This window comes from Osmia bicornis, chromosome 1 (assembly GCF_907164935.1).
Source record: "Osmia bicornis bicornis chromosome 1, iOsmBic2.1, whole genome shotgun sequence".
Taxonomy (NCBI): Eukaryota; Metazoa; Arthropoda; class Insecta; order Hymenoptera; family Megachilidae; genus Osmia; species Osmia bicornis.
In genome coordinates this window covers 7,966,372-7,988,325 of record NC_060216.1, presented here as the reverse complement: position 1 = coordinate 7,988,325, position 21,954 = coordinate 7,966,372, and the positions used below count along the sequence as shown (strand labels likewise).

General features: G+C 34.3%; 1 protein-coding gene across 2 annotated transcripts; it reads right to left on the bottom strand.

Moving 5' to 3' along the window:
- Positions 1–99: 99 nt before the first annotated feature.
- Positions 100–21,751, bottom strand: LOC114882890. Of its 2 annotated transcripts, none has more exons than XM_029200052.2 (4): positions 21,495–21,751; positions 5,692–5,942; positions 1,605–1,858; positions 100–1,109 (listed from the first exon to the last, which is right to left on the bottom strand). In XM_029200052.2, exons 2-4 carry the CDS (start codon positions 5,938–5,940, stop codon positions 1,106–1,108), a joined length of 507 nt encoding a protein of 168 aa, XP_029055885.1. In that variant the 5' UTR covers positions 5,941–5,942; positions 21,495–21,751; the 3' UTR covers positions 100–1,105. The 2 variants fall into 2 exon arrangements, with proteins under 2 accessions (XP_029055885.1, XP_029055884.1); XM_029200051.2 differs by lacking the exon at positions 21,495–21,751 and adding an exon at positions 9,333–9,441.
- Positions 21,752–21,954: the final 203 nt, after the last annotated feature.

The following is a 21,954-nucleotide window of genomic DNA, read 5'->3' as shown; positions in this document are numbered from 1 at the left end:
TAATTTTTATACGAAAACCATCCTTCACTAATATTTCAAGATAACTCTTATAAAATCATTATGTTGATGAAAAAGGTAGGGTAAAAGAATCTAGACAAATTTAAAAGATGCCTATTATTTTATTTGCATTTTCATTATAAAAAAAGTCTTATTTCAGAAAGCGACGTCGTACTCGACGGTGACGTATCAATATAATACCTGCATCATCGTATATATCACAATAAAATGGACGTGCGAATAAGTTTCGCATGCGGTATGTACACGTGTAAAATGATAATCATCGAAATCATATGGCAAACAAAGGTATCTCTTCTAATAAGCTGCACGATTGTTTAAGCGATGACACTCGGAAGGTATTCAATTCCGATTCTTAGGAATCTTATATATCTTCTTCCGCTTATTTCCCTCCCTTCAAGATCTTCTTAAATTCATCAGGAATCCGCTTAGAACGCATACAAACACAGAAATTATTTTGCACTGTCAAAGGCAAAATAATATACATCATGTGTCCGTTTATCGGTGACTCGTATTTGCTATTTTAGACTCGCTCTAAATTAGCCAAACGAAATCGATAATCGTGTGCCATACGGATTTATCGATAAGCTTCGTTTCAATTGTCGACAGTTCTGGAACTCCTTATCGTGAGTATTTCGATGTTAGGCTCGTTGCTCAAAGCTCTATATAGAAGGCACCATGTTCATCTTGTTCCCTTTCATCTCCTTCCATCTTCGATTTCTTATCAAATTCGTTATCTACCTCTTAAGCTTATCACCCATCAACAAACTTACTTTTAACGCTGCATACTCTTCGTTTCGATCGTGCGATTGGACATGTATATTCGGTGACTAAAAAGTCCTTCTCGGATCAGTTCGATTCTTTGAACACAAATGTTTTTTAGTCTATTTAGACGAGAAAATTCTTGTCCTGCTCTTTCTGCTCAATTCCATCGTTGGCCATTTCATGGCAACCAAAAGAAACGACGAAGTCGTTTCACCCACATCATGTTTTTTGTACTTGCTTGGTATTTACTTATGTTGCAATACGCTGAAACATCAGCACGCCGCAAACTTCCTTGTTGCGATCATGATTGCCAATACCGAGGATCTCACCTGGAATAAAATAGAAAATTATATTAGCAAACGGCACTTTGGAGATTACAGGCAATTAGAAAAGATAGAAAAGAAAATTAAATATCATTATTGAGAGCCTTTTGAAAATTAATAAATGGTACCCTTCATAATCAAAGTTCCAATATGTCTTCCTACACATATACACTACTCTAGCCAATGCATTGAATTCAAGCTATCATCTTATCTATAGCATGACCTGACGTCATAGAAGTCTATAAACCAATCCATGACGTGATACTCGATAGAATGAAACACGTCAGAATTTCTCCTACGTTAGGGTGTTGCATGTTTCCTTAACGCCTCCATCATGATCTGGCGACTCGAGGCCAGATCCAACGTTTCTCACGAACGATACGAAACCCTAAAGTCGACCAATATTCTTTTTATACTTCTACCAAGAACTATCCTACGTCACAGTGACGATCAAAATTTCATTCATCGCGAAAGAAAATAGCAAACGAATGAAAATGTTACCTCGCATACGGTGGCGGTGGTGACGGTGTCGGCTCCCTAGAAACAATTTCCACGGTTCTAGGAATCATGTTGTGCACAGTTGGCAGCGATAACGTGGTGTTGTTGCTGTTAAGCCTAAGTAGGTGACTAGGATTTAACTTGATAGCGTCATCGTAGCTGGGTGGCGCATCCGTGACCGCTTCGTAGTCTGGCGGTTTCTGTCTGGATCCACTAGATGGTTCCTCGATGGAAATTACGTGAATCGGACGTTCGATCTGTAACCAAAAGAATTATTGTCTGAATTATCGGACACGAAGGTAGAGGATAACAGTGAAACTTAATGCTACATCCTCATTAAAGGAACAACGGGAAATCGATTTTTGTCTGATTTTTAAAGCGACCACTTACGTGCCCACTTTTATCGTACTACTTCACCGTCGCATTACGATCAACCATAAGGATATTAACCCCGAAATGGTTAATCTTCTATATATATCGTGGGTCGTCTATAGATATCTACCTACGTGTTCGCCCCCCGCTCTTTAGTAACGTTGTAGCTGGTGATATCGAAGTCACGAAAGGGTGCGTTTGCCAGGGGGTTACTCACGAGAAATACGAATACTGAAAATAGCTCGTTCGAGGCTACAAAGAAAGTTTCGCAGAAAATTGCATAATAGTTTCGACCGATTGATTCGCAAGGTGAATGACTAAGAGCCAGCGCTCGTTCTTTTGACCAAATTTGTCATTACTTTTTGCGGCATTACTGTGCAGATTATGAAATCGGAAGCTTTCCATTCCAATCTAAAAACCTTTTTTTGAAATTTCATACTTCCCTTGATGTTATTCACTGCATATTTTTATTCTGTGCACAAAATGATTAAGGTACTTGGATCGAAAATTAGCTAATTCAAAAGATATCTTAGGGACAGACAAAAGCTCCATCAATTTGAAAATTTTTTTTGAAAATTTTGGATTTTGCTTGACGTCAAATCCTGCGTCTCGTTATTCTCTACAAAAGAGTATTCAAGCACTTGGGTAAAAAATTCATTAGTTTAGAAGATATCTTAGGGAGAGACAGGAAGGGACTAGCGGTCTCTCCCTAAGATATCTTTTTAGCCATTTATTTTTCGACCCAAGGACCTTGATATTTGTTTAAAGAGAATAAAAGTACGCTTCGATTGATGTATAGCACGATAGACAATTCCACTTGGACTATTTTAGAGATGTAACTTGACCCAGTAACACGGGACACCCTGTATATGTACCATATGGTTAATTTCTTTTTTACACACTCTAATATGCTATAAATGCATAAGAGTCCACAGGCAAGTATCTAATTACAAAGCTATACCCTTGGTATTCCATAACATCACAATATATACCCTATTCTTTCTAATCCTACAATAGTATACAATTGTAGATACCGATTTCTACGCGACTTAAAAACTAAAATTAGCATGCTATATCCTGCCCTTGCATACGTGTCAATTGCGACTCTGGTACGTAAAGATGTAGCAGAGGATGGTTACCGATAAATATAGATACGTACTTCCGGGTGAATATCCTTTCGCGAATAGATAAGTGCATTGTAACTACCAGCGACCTGCTTTATGCACCGAGTCGCAGACAGACCTTTGTATTTCTATTATTTTCATGCACGCTACGAAAAGAGGAACGTTTGCTATTCTAAGTCGCGTCTCTACACTACGCCTACGTATAATTTTAGAGAAAAAAAGAAAAATAACAGGGTGACAGCTTTCGTTTGTCTAGGCACGATACAAGCATACGTACATCTAATGAAGAAAGAACAAAGGTGTACTTTGCGAATCGGAATGCGATAGAATCGCAGGAAGATGAGAGAAAACGTGCCATAATGCTCGTAGATAATCAGGAGCTTGATCTACCAGGCCCAGGATATCCGTGAAAAAACCACGACATGATGCAACATATCTGGTACCACTGGAACGATGAATCATGAGATTCGGTGATTTCATTGATCCAACGTTTTTGTGTTAATCCTTTGATGTCATTGATACATTGAGTACCTCGTGAACTTTAAGTTTCAAAAGCAAATCGAAAAGAAATTGAATTCCAATGCTTAATTACACAAAATTACCATTTTTCTATATTCCTTATTCTAATACCTCTTTTTCTTTTAATTACAGGATGCACTTTTACTGGAAATCTTTATACGGCAACGAAGATCTACCAGAAACTGATACTGATCGAGGTATATTATTTTCATCTGACAGCATGTTTACAAATGCCGGTAATTGCGGCCGCGTAGTATACATATGTAACAGCATACTGTAGGGTTTGCGGTCTATAAAACGGGGTTGACCTGGATCGATCTAAAAATGCTACAATCCTCGAGGCTTCAATCAAGAAGAACGTTTGGAAACCCTTAAACCGAGGCGAATGTTTGCTGCATTTTGTCGGGAAGGTAAATGCTTTAACAGGTAGAATAAAGTCACTTACTTTAATTAGTTTTAGTAGTTGTTATAGGTTGTTCTGAGAAAAGCGGTTATACGAGCTTCTAATTATAGAACAGCATTAATGAAAATTTTTACTTCAAAGTTTCTTATAATTGTATTAAAAATTAATATGTTAACTGAGATGGATGTCATCGACAAATGATATCATAAATTACCCTGGTAATATAGATTGAAAACTTTAATTAAAACACGAAATAATTATACCTTCAGTAATGATATACATATTAGGGTACTATTAACGTTAATGAAGATAAAAATGATTTGCATCATTGCACAATTCCAAATTGAGTAATAATGCTGCTTAAGGTATTTATAAAATAAAAGATATGATTGCAAAATATTATTCCAATCATTTTTAATTTAAAAACGAATTAAATGTAACACCAAATACAGGTATCATTATTTATTTGTATCAGTATATCATTATGAACGCCGCAAGATACTATCAAAAAATAAATACCCGCATGACAAACGAAAAATTTGACTGTTTTTATATCAGACTGAGAAATGATTGTTTTGAGATTACAAACATTTCAATACGAAATTTTATGACATCTATCTTACTTGCTGAACTTATCATTTCCTGATTATCAATTTTTCAAACAGATTATTTTTTTAGCAAAGAAATTTCAACTGGAAACTTATTTTTCAAAAGTCATAGTCACTCCGATTATTATTGAAACAATCGTTATCGTCAATGGTATTCGCACAGCGTTTATCAGCACTATATCGCATTTATACATAGAATGGAAAAATATTCAAATTGAAGTAGCAATTAGGAAGGAGTAATTTTAAAGGAATCCAATTAATTTGTACACTTAATATTTTTCCCTGACGCGAGTAAACAATAAGGAAGTAATTTTAGAAAACATTTGTTTACTCATTCCTTTTAAATTCCCTACATAACTAAGCGACGGATAATCCCAATAACTCCCTCTAATTTTATTCTTCATATAAAACACGGATTAATTGCATCTTCCGCGAAAACATCAGCTAAGCCTGTATGCTATTATCTATATTTCTCGTATCATCTTCCTCTTTGACGACATACTCTTCAGTTTAACTTTCCTCTCCGATATTAAAGATTGAATTTCAGAAAATTTTCGCACGTCACCTGGTATCTAGCTATTAACTTCTATATCGCAGATATATCGTTGCATAATCCCACTTAAAAGTCTATTTTGTATAGAATACAGATTAAACTCTCACTCTTATATAAGTAACACAAAGATAACAACCCTTAACTTTAAAATGCTTTTTCTCGATAACTATTTAAAATATTTGAATGAGTCAAAAAGCAAATAGTAATATTATTGATATTAGAAAAAAAGTAATTTAATTTTGGGGGTGATTTGTGCAAACAACCCTTAAGTGACAGCCACGAAAAATATTTAGAATAACACCTTGCTACGTAAATATTATTTGTAAAAATTTCAGGAAGATCAAATTGGTGGAACATAGTTAAAAAAATAATATCTTTTTGCAGGGTGCAGAACGCGTATTGATGCCATTGGACGATGCACCTGTCTTATCGGTCTGCGACACCATCAGCGAACTATTTACCGTTGCCAGAGCTTAGAAAAAAAAAAAAAAAAAATTAAACGAAGACTTACCTCTGCTGTGATCGGATGGTTCGTGTGTTGTGTATGCATGGTTGCCCCACTTGGTGGTGCATGCAGCCAACAACACATTGCAGCACATATTAGAAGAGCTCCAGCGATTATGCAAGCAACACCGACATATCGTACCGGTTCAACGTAATTCTCCGCCAGGCCCAACCAGTTTATCAGCGCCCCGACGCAAAGGAGAACCATCCCGTACCTGTACGGTCGTTGTGAACGCCTCGATTCCTCCAAGGACATTGCTGAAATCATAAATGAAGAACAATGTTGCAACTTTATTTCATCGAACTTTCATTGTTAGTGTTAGTTTTGAAGAAGTTCCATTAAATGCCACACGAGTCACGTTAATATGAATTCAATATAATTAAATAATTGATAGAAGACAAAGTTAAAAAAAATGTTTAAGCAATTATGGGTGATTATGGAAACGGAACGGCAAAGAATTAAAACTTACAGGTTAGTGGGCAAATTATTGCAAAATATTCCATTCTGACTTAATGATTCAAGAATTTAATTAAAAATCAAATAATCGTATTCTTAGTTATTCCTATTAGAACACTTGCAGTACGACGATCAAGGAATTAATGAGACGTCTGGTGCATGCGAGCTGTTAAATACGTACAGGTAAGAGTGGAGGAAAAATTCCATGGAAAATCGGGAGTTTCCTGGGATTGACGCGATTCCAGCTGAATAATATCTTAATAATATAATTGTCATAACGTATACCAGAAGTATCATCTAAGAAAAATGATTGCTTCTCAATTTTCAATAATATCTCTTCTGATAACATACACCTGTAGGTACAATCAAGGCCTATTTTTAGACAATTTGCGGCTTCCGCCTGATGATTAAATTGACGTACGCGTAGGAAACGGCTATTCATGGTATTGGCTAGTTTTAGAAAATGCAACTATATATAACCGCGGTAAGGATATTGCCACGTATTTTATTCCGAACTGCACGGTATCGATTCGCGCGATGTACGATGACACGCGAGGAGAACTCTGAACTTGCGTTATATCTGCTTCGAGCGTTTGCAGAATTTTCTAGCAGAAATCGCGTGAACGCGATTACGTGCTCTTTTCTTAGAAACGTTACACGGAAAAAATTGCAGTGAATCGAAATGAACATTTTAGGTGGTGCAGTGAAAATTATTTAAATTATACTTGATATAGAACGCTATCGTTCTAAAAAGGCTTCTTTTTCTATAAAATAATGTAACTGAAATTCATGCTCGTTATCTTTCTTAGATTATACCATATTTAAGTGGCAATGATATAGAGAAAGAAATCTTTTTATAAAGGCATTAAAATTTTTTTCACGATATATAACACAGACTGATACGTGGATGTTTAAAAGCATTAAGTTTCACTCAGAAGTGGAATGGTACTTGATGAATATTAACGACGTTAGGTCATTAATGTGCCCATATCTTTGATAATAAAAAGGACGAAATCCATTTGCAAAAGTGGGTTAGTCGAACAAAGTAATTTACCATTGGGTGGTATTAGATGTGACACAGAATGAAATCGAGAATAACGCACGAATAATAAATAATAGTTTCCAAGGAAAAGATATCTGGTAGAACATGTGTTTATTTTAGCTACGTGGACATTTATTATCTACTATCTGATCAAAATATCGAGGATATTATTTATAGTCCAACCAGTTTTCCTCAATTTTAATAACTTTTCAGTGTCTGGAAACAATTTTAGCCAACTTTAGCATCTTAAATTATTCAAATATCTCTGATTAAAAATAAAACGCCTATTATAATTTCATAGAGATAGGCGAAAGATAATTAGTGTCGTTAAAATATTTGGAATAAAGCAGTTTGGTTTCATACTATTCGAAATTAGCTATGTGTGATAATAAATATGTGCAATAATTTATTCTAAACCTTATCAAAATCAATAATAACAATTATTTGATTTGATAAATAAGTGGATCGATATAATCATTTCGAGACGAAGCCTGTGGCCAGGCTCTTCTAAGTAGATCGAGCGATGTGGTCGTCTTCTCGCATCAAGTGTAAGTTAGCAATCAATGGCGCTGTCTTTCATGATGTTATTCCATTATAATTTTCATTTAATCGCGTTTCGTACGAATGTTTTATACTTGTGTAATGGGAAATTCATAGTATACGATAGCATACGAATTCATGATGTTCCAAGTAAAAGATTCGAGAGTTAATTACAGACGATTTACAAACAAACTTCGACGTCCAGCGGCGACGAGCACAATCAACGAGAGGAACGTAAAATACACAGATATATAAATCGATCAACAACGTTTGTTTTCAATTCGAAAGAAATATTATGCTCCCACCGAGTAAAAGTCTATAAATATTCGTTCGGCAGTAAGAAAAGTAGGCTACGCGAGAATGAGTATACCGCAAAGGTAGACCATCCTGACATCGGTAATCGCGCGATCGACCGATGTCAGTCCTATCTGTCTCCCATCGCATGCTATTTTAAAAGTAAGAAACGATGAAATATTAATACGTCCGTTTGCGAAAGAGGACAGCGTCCTGCGATAGGTACCAGTCACTGTTTGTTCACGAGAAACTTGAGATTTGCACGTGCAATTGCGGATAAGTGGCGTATAAAAATATCTTGGACAACATAAATACGCCGTGTGCTGTAAAAATACGAGTGCCGAGGATTAAAATATCACGCAACGCTATTTTTAATACCATATGCACGAAATCAATGAAACCAATTAGAAGTATCATTTGCAATTTCTTCAACTGTGCTAATATGGAGAATCGAAGAACCACATGTGTGTAAAATTAATTCTTGCTTGAGCAACATTAAATTCTATGCGATTTTATGAGAATCGATACATACATGACATATTTTTGTACGAAATTAAAAATGAAGAATAATTGAAAACAGTGAAAGTTCAGTTTTTGACGTTAATACATATGACCTCGTTGTAAGAATGTGTTTACATGAAGAAATTTGCATGTGAAAATTACATTCGATTTGAAAGAAACACAGACTTTGCCCGAGGCATTATAGCTGCCCGTGTTAACCAGTCCATGGTCATAGATTATTAAATATCGCTTAAAAAAAATGAAACATCCTGTGTTATCAAAGAATGAAAAACAGCGGAATATAACTTCCTATAACATTATTCTATGATTCTAAGATCCTAAGTTTAAAATCTTTAAACTCCAAAAATTTGGGTTTTAAAAACTTTTTAATTCTAACATTTTACACTATTGGCAAAGCTAAGATACTTCCTATCCTAAGTTCAAGATTTTGAAATTTCAAAAGATTAGGGTTCTAAAATTTCTTAATTCCAGAATTCAAAAATTTCCAAATTCTAATATTTGACACTGTCGCTAAAGCTAAGGGACCTGACCCACCCTAGAAAAACATCTTAGTTACCTTAATTCCCATGAATTCAGAATCTATATTTTATGAAACGAGTTGATTCAATATAATTATGACAAAGTACATGGCGAAATCAAGACCTCGATCAACGATTAAGATGGCACTCGTCAACTTCAATCACCTCCTACGGTTTTTATTATACAGTTTTACAGTAATTGCGATACATCACGATTAACCGTGTTCGATCGCGTGTTAATTACGATCTTAATGAAAGATGAACCGAGGAATTACCATTGATCTCGTCCATATCCTAATGACACTTGTACACTCGATAGTTCGTACTTTGAATGTGTCACGTTTCCCGGACGACTAAAATACAGACGTATCTATCCGCGGCACACAGAGTTACATCTTTATACTCTGGATTACATCTGATAACGGGACAGGAATCATAAAGATAACGGGTGGTATTTCTGAAACTCATCGTTCCCCCGTCACAAATATGTTTACTTAAACACACGCGCAATGCACGTAAAACCGACTTGTTTGCACGTGTGCTGAATGCAATTGGCCGCCTATCTCGTGCAATTTTTTCACGTTTGCACGTGCTGAAGCTTAGACAGCAGCGTGGACGAGCGAAATTAATTCTGATTTACACGAGTGATGTAAGAAACAACGTCGCGGAGTGGAAGCGGAGATATCAGACGCTCTGTGATTCGCACAGAATCGTGATGAGAAAATTGGAAAGGGAAGATGTTAGAGAAAGAGTAAAATAAAATTGAAATGTATGGAAAATTCTATTTTGACGAGGAAAATCTAAATGCGGAATGACACTTGAAGGCTGTTTAATTAAAGCTCTAGTTTATGAATAAATGTTATTGCAATTCTATAGTACATTGAAGTCATAGTGATAGTAAGTGCCGAGAGATATGAAAATATTTCAATAATTTCATTCAGAAAATTAATCATCACGAACAGAAGAAAATATTGTTGGACATTTCACTGATACTTCCATCTCGCTTTTATTTCTTTGGTAAAGGGTAACCACTAACCGATAATGCGAATCTGCTATATTATTGATATTTAAATGCTATAACTAAAGGCATTCTCGATTCTAGAATCAATTACATACATTCATTCTAGTATACTTCACTGTATAATATACCTGCTTTAAACTATTTGCAACGGACTTGTAATTACAGCTCTTCTTTACAAAAAATTGCAGCTAAAGATTGCAATTAACTCGTGACAGAAATAAGAACAAACGTAACAGTTAAATACATATACCATCCGTATATAGATTCATTCTAAAATATGCAACTTCATTGCTTTTTTTCTTACGTAATTATGAAAATTCAACGTATTGATACTTGAATAGCGAAGGTTAAGGTAAACATCTATTCAAGGAAACAATTATATCTATTCTTCTTAACAACCGTTAGCGTTTACTTCCTGATACTTATCAATATTGAACATTGAAAGACTGTTATCCATTTCAAAATGCAAAACCTACCGTGATCAGCATGCAATCTATTGCTTATACTTGCAAAACACTGTCAGAACATCGCCGAGCCGATGTTAATTATAATCTTGTCTTTATCGATTAACATTTCATGAAACTGCGCTTGACAAGTGCCGTTTCTTTCATTGCTGAAAGAATACTCACGATAGAGGAATAACCATTCGGTATTTTTTTGTTTAATTGCACGTATGTAATACTCGTTACGGTTGCATTCGAACAATGAGAAAAATACTGTACGTGTGAATATTCCCAAGAGTAGAATCGCGTACGAGGTAATCAGACAACTTTTCTGTCGCGCTTTATCTTTCCTGCCGAACCGTTATTTTCGTGCCAACGTAAGCCTGTCGGCGATTTTTCAGCAACCGGAAAAAAATGTTAATTAATCTTTGCTATGTTTTCGGAGGTTTCAGGAAATATTTTCAGTGTGTTTAGACTTGGAAAAATATACAAGATTCCTCCTCGATTTGTTGTCTTTCAGATTACAACGTTTTTTTCCGGTGAATACGTAAAGGTTAATCGAAAGGAGTGCATGATTCATCGGAAATATATTTCAATATTGGTAGGTTTGTTTTTTGAAATCGATTCGCTGATTCAGAAATTGACAACCATGTCGATAGCCTTCAAATTGTTCAAATTGCAAGATATCTTTGAAATGACATATGAAAAATACGTAAAATATTCAATTATTGCAAGGAATAGAGATAACGAGCAGAGGGTGACTCTCAGATTGTATATAAATTGCAAGATAAAATTATATATTTGTTTCCTTAAATAACTTATCAAAATTTACATAAACTGGTTATCAGTTTAATAAAACAGGCTGGAAATAAAATCGAAAGCAAATATTGTATGATTGAACCGGTCAAAGATAACGAGAGAAGGGTGCGCCTCAGATTTAACAAGTACTCCAGTCGATATTACTCGCAGAAAAATTCGCGATAGAAATATTGAGATGTCACAAAGAAAGCGGGAAAAACAGTTTAAAGCCAAGACAACAATTGTGAAAGATTACGTGTAAATATATGCTTATCATGATAGATCTATTATGCGCAGTTCAGAAATTACTCTTTCAAAAGTTTTTGACATTTTATCTCGCGCATCTAAAAACGGATGCATATCATTCAAAATTAATCCTGGTGATATGCATCGAGTTCACGGAAATTGCGATATCACCTCTTGATAAACTTGTTTTATAGATTATTTTTATTGTCGTTTATTCGAAAATTCTTGTGATAAAATATAATGCAAGTGCTTTTAGGACGAACATTAGACTTTTCGTGATTAAATGGAAAGGTAGGAAAAAAAGATTCTCATCATTAGATTTCAATCTTGGCAAAATTTAAAAAGAGACTGAGAAGAGCCTAGGGAGATTTACCTACTTATATTATGTTCCTCATTGGGTTTTCTCATTTTTTACCGCAAAGTAACACGCATCTACGTTATTCATAAACGTAGCAATAATATTTACACCACTTAGAAGAACTTGGAATTATCATAGGAACGATACAAGGCGTCAATGAATAACGTGTGAACGCGATTTGATATAAAAATTCCTTATTTTTATTAGTCGTTTGGTTGATGGCAAAACAATGGCACGTTACCAGCCGCAGTGGAAGATAAAACCTCGAGTAATCATTCCATGCATAAGTAGTCATGATAGATTGAAATTAATGAAGTGCAATTATAATAACCATGACAATATACAGAGTGGCCGCGTTACATTGCTACTTCTTAACTTCGTGTGTGTGCGTTCAAATTTTCTTGAATTCAATTTCATGGATTTCAAATTTGAGGCATCCACAATTTGAAGCTTCAATAGCTATTATATACCATAATTAAAATAGATAAACATTCATAAGATTAGATAGAGCTAGTTAGAGTTTTATATTGCTTTCAAAAAAATAAAAAAATATACATCAGAGATAAGATTGAATTATGTAAGCTATTATTCTAAAAAATGACATTAAATAATCCTTAGGATTTTATGATAAATATCATAAGATATGAACCAATACACAATTAATCTTTGTGATTAGCAGAAATGTGGAAAAAGTTTATTCACAAAAGAGCCATAATATTTTTTTAAAAGAATCAATAATTTTATATTATTCTGGGAGATAAGGAAGTCAGCTCTGTTTTTTGAAATGGAATAATATTATTAAAACTGAAATTAGAGCTTATAATATGCGCAAAACTTTCCCTATTTTTGATAACCGGTTTTTTATTCAGTGTATCAACAGAAAATTTCAGAATTTACCTGCTTCGTTAATAACGGTGCCTCACCATCAGACAGCCACTGAGTCTGAGCTTAACGGTACATACCCTGGATCAAACTAACCGGTGACACGAAGGCTCTCCCTAATATACGGTGTTTGTTAATTTTGATCGATTAATAGTTAGCTGTCGTTTTTGGTATACCAGAGTCAAGCATCTCAAAACGAAACTGTGCAATCTTCTCAATGCACTATGAATTAAGGTCTATTTATACCTAACGTCAACGTGAACATAAGGTAAACGTAATTACCCCCACCATGTATCTATTTTTCATATTTGTATGTACATATTTATATATGTGATCTGCATTTTTTTCGGATACGATAAGGGTAGGAGTAGAGCCATATTAAACAGTAATGACATCAATTAAACTAATTCGATTAATCATTAATAGTGAAATAGAAAAATAGATACTATAATCCCCTCAATGAAATGGAATAAGCATTTATATAAACTTCTTTTATTGTTCTTCTGTATGCGTCTGCAAAGTGAATTCTAATTGTTATGAAACATCCTCTACATAATCTTATTTTGCTTTTAACCAATTTAATATCATAGTATTTCTTTTTCAACGGAAAGACACTTTGCATAGTCTTTCCTCCTCGCATGTTTTTCTTTCACGTCTACTTTACACGAGTCCATAATAAAATGCAAATCTAATAAAAAGAAAAGACTGAAAACATCGTACAGAGGAGAATATATGTAACGAATTCTAATTATAGCAGTCGCGTTGCCTTTCCGTCGGTCTGGTTTTCTCAAATATTTTTTAAATATAAATGCGACGGATAAACTAGACTTATTTATGATCCGAGGATGACCATCAATTGTGGAGACTTCAAACGCGCAACGGATCAAAGAATTCACGGTGTTCGTTATTCAAGTAGCGAAGCTGTACGCAATAACACACGTGCCACTTGGGAAACGTGATTCCCGACGTGAGAAACGTGAGTAAAATGCAACGATCTGCAGATCGAATTAGTGTCCTCCTCCAAGAGTATTTCTTTGTTACAAGTAGTTTTCCTTCACAACATTGCAAAATGCCATCAAATAATATCCCGTTTATTTCCACTCGAAACTCTGATACAGTCATTTTTGAAAATCTTCGTACATTCTGCTAAAGGTTCATTTATATAATTGATTATTTATTTTAATTAAAATGACCTTTTAATAATATGGACGCAGACTTTCGTGACGGACCGTACGTCGTGCAATTCATATTTCTTTTTAATCTCTCATAAAAGGAAATATTGCTTATTAATCACCTGATACAACAGTAACATGAAATAAAGCAGCAATTAAATTCACGACAATTCCAGTTTCCAAATAATTCATGCGAATACATCAGATGTATACACATACGTAATAGCGCGATCGAAGCCGTACTTTATTATTACATATTATCGAGTACGTGGAATTATTACGAGGGTAAATATTTTTCCTTCGGTTTAAATCCACTTCATAAATATACATTATGAATTACTGTGACTGTATCACTGGACATTCTAGATTTTTTGCGAAGAAAATTCTAGTAATATAAACCCCTATGATTTTTAATTACATAGGTGCTGTAATGACAGTTATGAAAACGCTTGTGAAACATTTGTAACATTTATAAAATTTCAAATCAACTTCTGGCAATTTTTATTAGAGTTGCGATTCGTAATCAACTCAGTAATTAAAAAAGCATTACAGCTACAAAAGATGCGGCAAAATATTATGAATATACAACGTTGGGTAAATGCATTATAATACCGTGGGAAATACCGGAAGAAAATTATAAATAGCACTAACGCTATATTAATTACGCAAGTGGAAGTTTAAAATTGAAAAATGAAACGATTGTACTCTGAGTAATTGTAATTATACCTTGTCGTACTACACACGTCCGTTTCTACTTCTGGCATCCACGTGTTAATGTATGCAATTAGTGCTACAATGAAAAGTTGCATATGTACCTATCTAAACTTCAGTTCAGTAATGATTTATTTTTTGATTAAAAAAAAAAAGATCTAAATTCTCCTCTATCAACTCCTATAATATTCCTCCTATAAAAATCCGTCGTATTCTGAATCACGACCAGTATAAGCAAATCAATATTCTCGAAGGAGGTAGAAACACAGTTACTCGCAAAAACAAAGTACGGTCATTCTTTCATCCCAAACGATCTCCTGATGCTAGAAACGAGTATTCGCATTCGCGACGAAACACTTACTATTATTTCAAAAGAACGTGCAGGAATGTCAGGGAACGAGCCTACCTCACGTGCGCCATTCTTAAAAAAGAAAAATTATTTTCTTTCCTTGCACGACTTGCGGTCTAGGAAACACGAGCTTCGCCAACGGGAAATCGATTCGCGTGCTCTGTCGCGTGTGTCGCGAACACGTTACCGTGCGTGTCGTTTGGCACTTTTCTTCTATTTAATACGCACCTTCCCACCGTCATACATTATATATAAGCTGTCGGGTTCCCTCCAATTTTCAAGCGGCGATACTGACTGTCGTTGCGTCAATCCGGCTGTGCAACTGTTACATGGTTACAGTGGCCGGTTACATGGCTTAACCTTAACCCAATTTCGCACCTTGCGCCGCTAAACGCCGCTGAATAGCAGATAAGTAAACGATCAACTTTACTCGAGAAACGGTTGAAAGCTAATGGCCCATTAAATGGGAAGTAGTTCATGCTCTTTACCGATTTCAATGCACTCGTTGATGGCAGAATTTTCTCGCAATGAACAGTCTTGCTCGTATTTGTAATTATTTGGACGATCCATTTGGGCAACGTTTTTCAGAATTGCAATGAGTTTTTTGAATTTCGATTTGAATTATTTGTTAATGGTTAATGTATCGTTAGAACGCGACGTTTTTAAAAATTATTCAAACGAGTCTGTCCTTGACGAAACAAAGTTTCGAACTATAGACACTCGTATTTAAAGTTTTGCTAGCTGAAGTACTCAGAGAAAAATTATTCAATGATAAATTTATAATTTAAAGTGTTGTTAAAAACTTTTGTCGTTAATAACTTTATCAGGACATTTGTATGTACAACAATGAAGTACAGTTAATATTCTTTCATTTAATCAAGTAATCCTGTAAGACTACCAAAAGTAGACCACCTTGAAAGAATATTACATTTCATCAACGTTGTATGTTGAAGATTACGACAAAATTTGCTGACATTAATGTGTTGGTTACGACTGTTATTTTATTATAAAATAGCTCGCAAGGTGTATCATTATTGGTACCATAAACGAAGCTAAATTTAATGCTGACGATAATATCGAAGAATTTTTTATCTTCTTTGAAGTATTATGAAATATAATTTTACAGCCGTCGAAATTACTTCTAAACTGGTTGAAATTCTATAAATAAGAGATTAAAGTAAGTCACGATTTCTTTCCGAATACTGTGCGTTAATAAGAATGCCGTTGCTGAATCATCAGTTTAACTCAATCCTGAATCTTCAAGAACACCGAGATTTACGTGTTTTATCGCGTCGAGATGCACATAGTTTATTATTTCATGCACAATGTGATGTAATAATATACACATTCACAGTAATATTAATATTGTTCAGAACTTTCCTTTCATTTCGTTTTTGTTATCAGCAACCACTAATCAGATCGTTAGAGAACAAAATCAAAAAAAGTTCTGAAAACCATTAATAGGGGAAAGTTTTCAACTTTGCATGATATGAATGTTGCTTAATTTACATAATTTTGCATAATTCTAAAAATTTTAGATATTAAAAATTGCTGTAGTAGTTGAGTAAAATTTTTTTTTATAGCAAAAATTGGGAATAGAAATTTGATGCTGGCATTATCACTTTCTCTATGCTATAATAAATGAAACACATTAACTCCCAGTAAAATAACCAGAATGAAAGGTACTAATAATGATCATTTACAGAAGATGAGCAATGATTCTTCATTGATCAGCCATCGACATCGACCTACGTGCTTCAAAGCCAAATAATAATCCATCACGCCACCCTTTTCTACGAAGCAACTGGCATAACATTAGATTATCGTCTCGTTACTCATCTACTCACTGAGGTCATGGATACTAAGCCGTACGTGTTTCTTGCAATCATCGAAGCATCTTAGAAACTCGAGGAAGGAATGCGCAGAAAAAAACAGTTAATGATCGATAAAATTAAAGAAAAATGCAACAAACACGGTTGAATCACGATATCATATGACACGATGCCTTTGCAGAATGAATCTTGATGATTCGTAGATTAATCACGAATCATCAATAAATGATTTATAGTTTCATACGAGTGATATTACGCCAATGAACGAAAAGAAGAGATGAAAAATGACGCCTATTCGTGTATACGCTGGTGGTGGCGAGGAATGAGTTTGCGTCACTGATATCTCTGTATTATCATTACTTCATAGACTCAACATAAGCAATAAAGGCAACGAGAGCGGTGTAGAGTTTATGCCAATCAACGTTTTCGAGTGATCCAGAAGTGATCTTGAATCATGGTGATGACCATGACAGAACAATTTCGATTTAAACTAGTAGAAATTCTTTTTACAGAAAATTTTTAGAAAGATCTTCATTTTCAATAAATTGGATTTTCTCGTTATATGCTTACGAAAACAAGTGATAAAGTATCTTTAGGGTACGGGGTTGAAAATATTTAAGATTACAATTGAATCTACCAGAATAAAATTAACTATTCTTATCGTTAGTATGACACACGATAATAAAAATAATTAAACATTAATATTTTAATAGTTAGCAAAATTTTAATAGTATTCAAAACAAATAGTTGTAGACATCGTTAAAATTATGCTAATTATGTAAAAGTGTAGATTGTAGAATTGTAAAAAACAATTTATATTTAATATCTATAATAATCCATTTTATCGTGTATTTTATTAGATATGACTATCTATGCCATGTAAGTCAACGTGTTATTGTTTGATCAAATTGAAATTATAATCTTGATCATCAACAATTTCCACGGCGATTGAAGCATCATCACAGATACGTTTCCCCGTTTCCAATAAAATCTCATCGCTTTTCTCGCTTCAGAAACTCGAAACGAAGACATTGTTCATTGAATGCACAATGTCGGAAACGATGCGTCTCGTCTCTGTCGTGCACAGCATTGAAAAATAAAACGCGTTATCTCGAAACGGAAAATTTTGCGGACGTAGACTGAAGAAATGCTTCGACATCCTATAAAAATACTGTACTTCCCGTAACGTATTCAAATGAATTACCTTTGTTTAAATTTCAGCAAATATTTCAAATCTGAGGCAATAATTCTGCTAATGCTTGATAAAGATAAGAACAGGTAATAACAATTGACGCCCCTTGAAATATACGAGTGATAAGGCTGGCTCAATCGTTTCTACGTTTCTTTTTCTGAATATTGCAATATGCATATACTTCTTAATTGCTGTTTACGAACGACATTAGTATACTTGAAGAGTTCGGACAATTTTGCTGACGCCACCTGTGGCGAGACAATCCGTACGTTTTCACGACCTTCATTCTTTATACATGAAATTTGAATATAGAACCATACTAAACGAAAATTGTTTACTCAGAAAGTATGTATTAGGTATCGAGTAAACGTTCCTCGTCAATACGCTGAATTCCTATAAAATTTTAACGTCTATTTGTCATCCTTCAGCTACCTACACCAAATATTAAAATGGCAAAGCAAATAATCAGGCGCGATTTGGAATTACCTAAGATTAAAGCGGTGGTATCATAAACATACTCCGTTATGAAATTGCTTTGAAATTTATCTAGATGTAAGTGATAATGATGTTTAAACACTGATGAAATTTCCAAAAGACTAACATACTGAAATGATGATAATTGAATTTAAAAATAAAAGGAAGATGTAATACAATAAGTAAAAGAGGTTGAGATATTTGAATCATAAGTATAATAATTTCCTGAGATACAAAATGGAAAAATTGCAATTGTAAATTTATATTATTATTATTTTATTCGCGTTTGAACAGCGAATTAGATAATTCAATATAAAATCCTACAAGCGCAGTTTCCCGCAAAGGTAACTAGAGCGAAAGGGTTAAACAAAACATTAGAAAGCTGTTCGGTCGCATTAAAACAGTCCGAACAATTGCTTAAAGACTCGAGGCATCAGGTTTCAACTCAGAATAGCGTAAAGGGTCTACGCCCGAATAAATTTTATCGTAGTTCAACGAAACTGGAACAAGATTAAGGAAAGGAGAAAGGTTTCGAAATGAAAGTCCGCGATGAACACGGTTCGAGATGAACACGTTTATCAACTTATATACGTGGATCGTTTTTTTGAATCATTCAAACGGGGTTAAGTAAAAGGTTGATACGGAGTATGAATCGTTGTATGTACAAGGCGGTCTTGTATTACGGAGTAGAAATTGTGAAATAGTGAATGGCCTTTCGCGATTCTGCGAGTAGTTCTCGCGTTCTGCACAAAGTTTTTCGTTCCAATTGCCTAGATTTTCGAATTTCATTATAGAAACGGGTAATGCATTTTATTTCTATGCATATCGTTCTGCTATAAAAATATCTGTAAGAAAGCAATGGCATCATAGTGTACGCAAAATGCTATTATTAAAGACGTCGTGCGTTCTAATGAACCGTAAAAAAAAGAATGATTTACAGGTTGTAGCATGCTCAACAATGACGTTGGTTGTCAGCATAATTAAATTATCGTACCGGGTCTAACTTCATTTTGAAATTTCTTGCTTCGAAGCGGACGCGATTAGCTGATAATAACAAGATCAAATTTACTTTACTTATCACGCGGTCAGCGATTTGTTCACAATAATGCGCAACATGGTTATTAAACGGAGATTAAAATAACACAACGTTAATACCTTAATTAATTATGATCTTCCGTGAAGATAATAACCAATTGTTATTAAAAGTCAATAATGGGAAAAGATCTTATATGCATTGGTAATTCAAAATTTTTGTTCTTTTGAAGAAATAATTATTGCTGATGCGAGGTATTGTTTTGAAAAATTTCAAATATCTCATAGATATATTCCCATCAATGTGAAGAGACCAACACGTGGTGTGACTTTCGTGCTCGAATTCGTAAACAGAAAGTAACATTGACTATATTACAACGGATTCAAATCTAACGACAATTGAAAAGGTAATTAACATTTTAATAGTCGCATATTTCATATTATCTGTGACAATTGTAATTTTTATATTTATTTTCCTATTTATAATAAAATATGACTATTGATGAATTTAGATTTCTTAATTTCTATTCTGTATGCTGCAAAATTACCATTTTTCAAAATATAATTCGTATATTGTACAGTAGATAATAATAATGTAAAAATCTACGTGTCTAAGTCACGAGTACGTGAGACGGTTGTCACAGTATTAACAACAATTTTTTCAACGATAAATCAATATTCTCTTATTATGGACTAACGATACATTTCAATGTATCGTTTGTAAACAGAGGTTTATCCTTGATATTACTTTCAAACATAAACTGTAGAATAAAAATACTGTACAGACCAATTAACATTATGTCGTGATTATTACAAAGAAAGAAATTTATAATTTACTAAGTAATTAACAATTTGGCGCACGTAATGTAAACCACTGATTATAAGAAAAGAAGTGGAGAATTTACTGTTGTTAATTAAAAGAATATTTGAAGACACATCAAAGTGGCAAACACGTGATTGAGAGGCTTGGCGATAATTCTGGAATGGATTCGCAATTACGTTTGCTAATTTTTTATTTACGCGTGAAACGAGAAAAAAACGATCCTGTGACGCGAGATTTACGAGAACATATGATTAGCGGTTCGTAATTAGAATACAGCCGCGACTGCGTCCAATCATATTCATTTATTCTATTTGCATCAGTCCACACCCTCGGACATTAGAATATCCTCTACATTTTACGGTACAGCGTTGTTTAATTGTTACACGAATGATCGGTTGATTAATAATGGACGAGCCTCCGATGACTCGTAGAAAATCAAAATGCAAAACAAGGAGTGTCATTTTAGCAGTAATCGAAAAGTCGTTTGACATCTTTACACTTCATTTATTCAAATGATGTCCTTAATCTTTGAAATCCAAAATCCGGTATTCAAATGAGTGAAATGACAGTTAATGATATCCTATTCCAATTTGCTTACTCCAAGAACCTATCCTGTCTAGGAAACAATTATTAGAGCATATAAATGCCATTACCACTTTAGAAAGTATTTACAATCCAGATTGGTAAAGTATTTTAAACAGTGCTCTCTATCGCATCATCCTCCTTGAAAATTCTATTCACTAAACGAATGAATAATTAACGAAATGATTTTAACAAACAAATGACAGAAGCAACTACTAAACAACTGAAGCCAAACAATTTTAACAAACAACTAAATTCTTCACAGAATCTTTCACTAAAAAAAAAATTTTACTTTACATTCCTTCATAACAAAATTTAATAATCCTTGTACTAATATTCAAATCAACATTTTTCTGTTGCAGGAAACATTTTGCTTGCTCCGTACAAACGAGTAGATAAGTTACAATCTGCCCGATGTCGGAAACTCTTCAACTGTCATTCATAAAAGAAAACACGAGGAAAAATAAGATTCAACTTTGAGTGAACCAAGTTGAGTTCTTCGTCAGCGTTCGAAGGACCTACCTGAACCTAATCTGCCGACTGAATCTCTCTGCGTTCAACGGTCTTCGTCTGTCTCTGGTAAAACTGAATTCACTGAATGTCGAATATTTAATTGACAAGCTCTCGCTTCTCTTCTGTGCATCTGGAGATTGATTCGTTACAGGACAATCGTACGTACAACCCCCGCGTAAGAACACCAAGAGAGCGCAGCTCCCGCACGGAGTACTCGCCGTGAACTGACGTGGTTCCCGCTTCTGCACACTGTCTAACCCACGCTACCAGTTTTACCGCTCGAGTGGAGTACGGGTATAGCGTGTGTCATTGATGTCAGCGCAGACGTGCCTTTTCACCACGAACCTGCTGCGATACGCTCGGAGTGTACGTGCGTGTAATAATACATATTTACTGAATTGAAATTTAATATTTTTTTATTTTTTAAATATTTATTTTATTTAAAATTCTTGTACGTCGGGGACCAGCA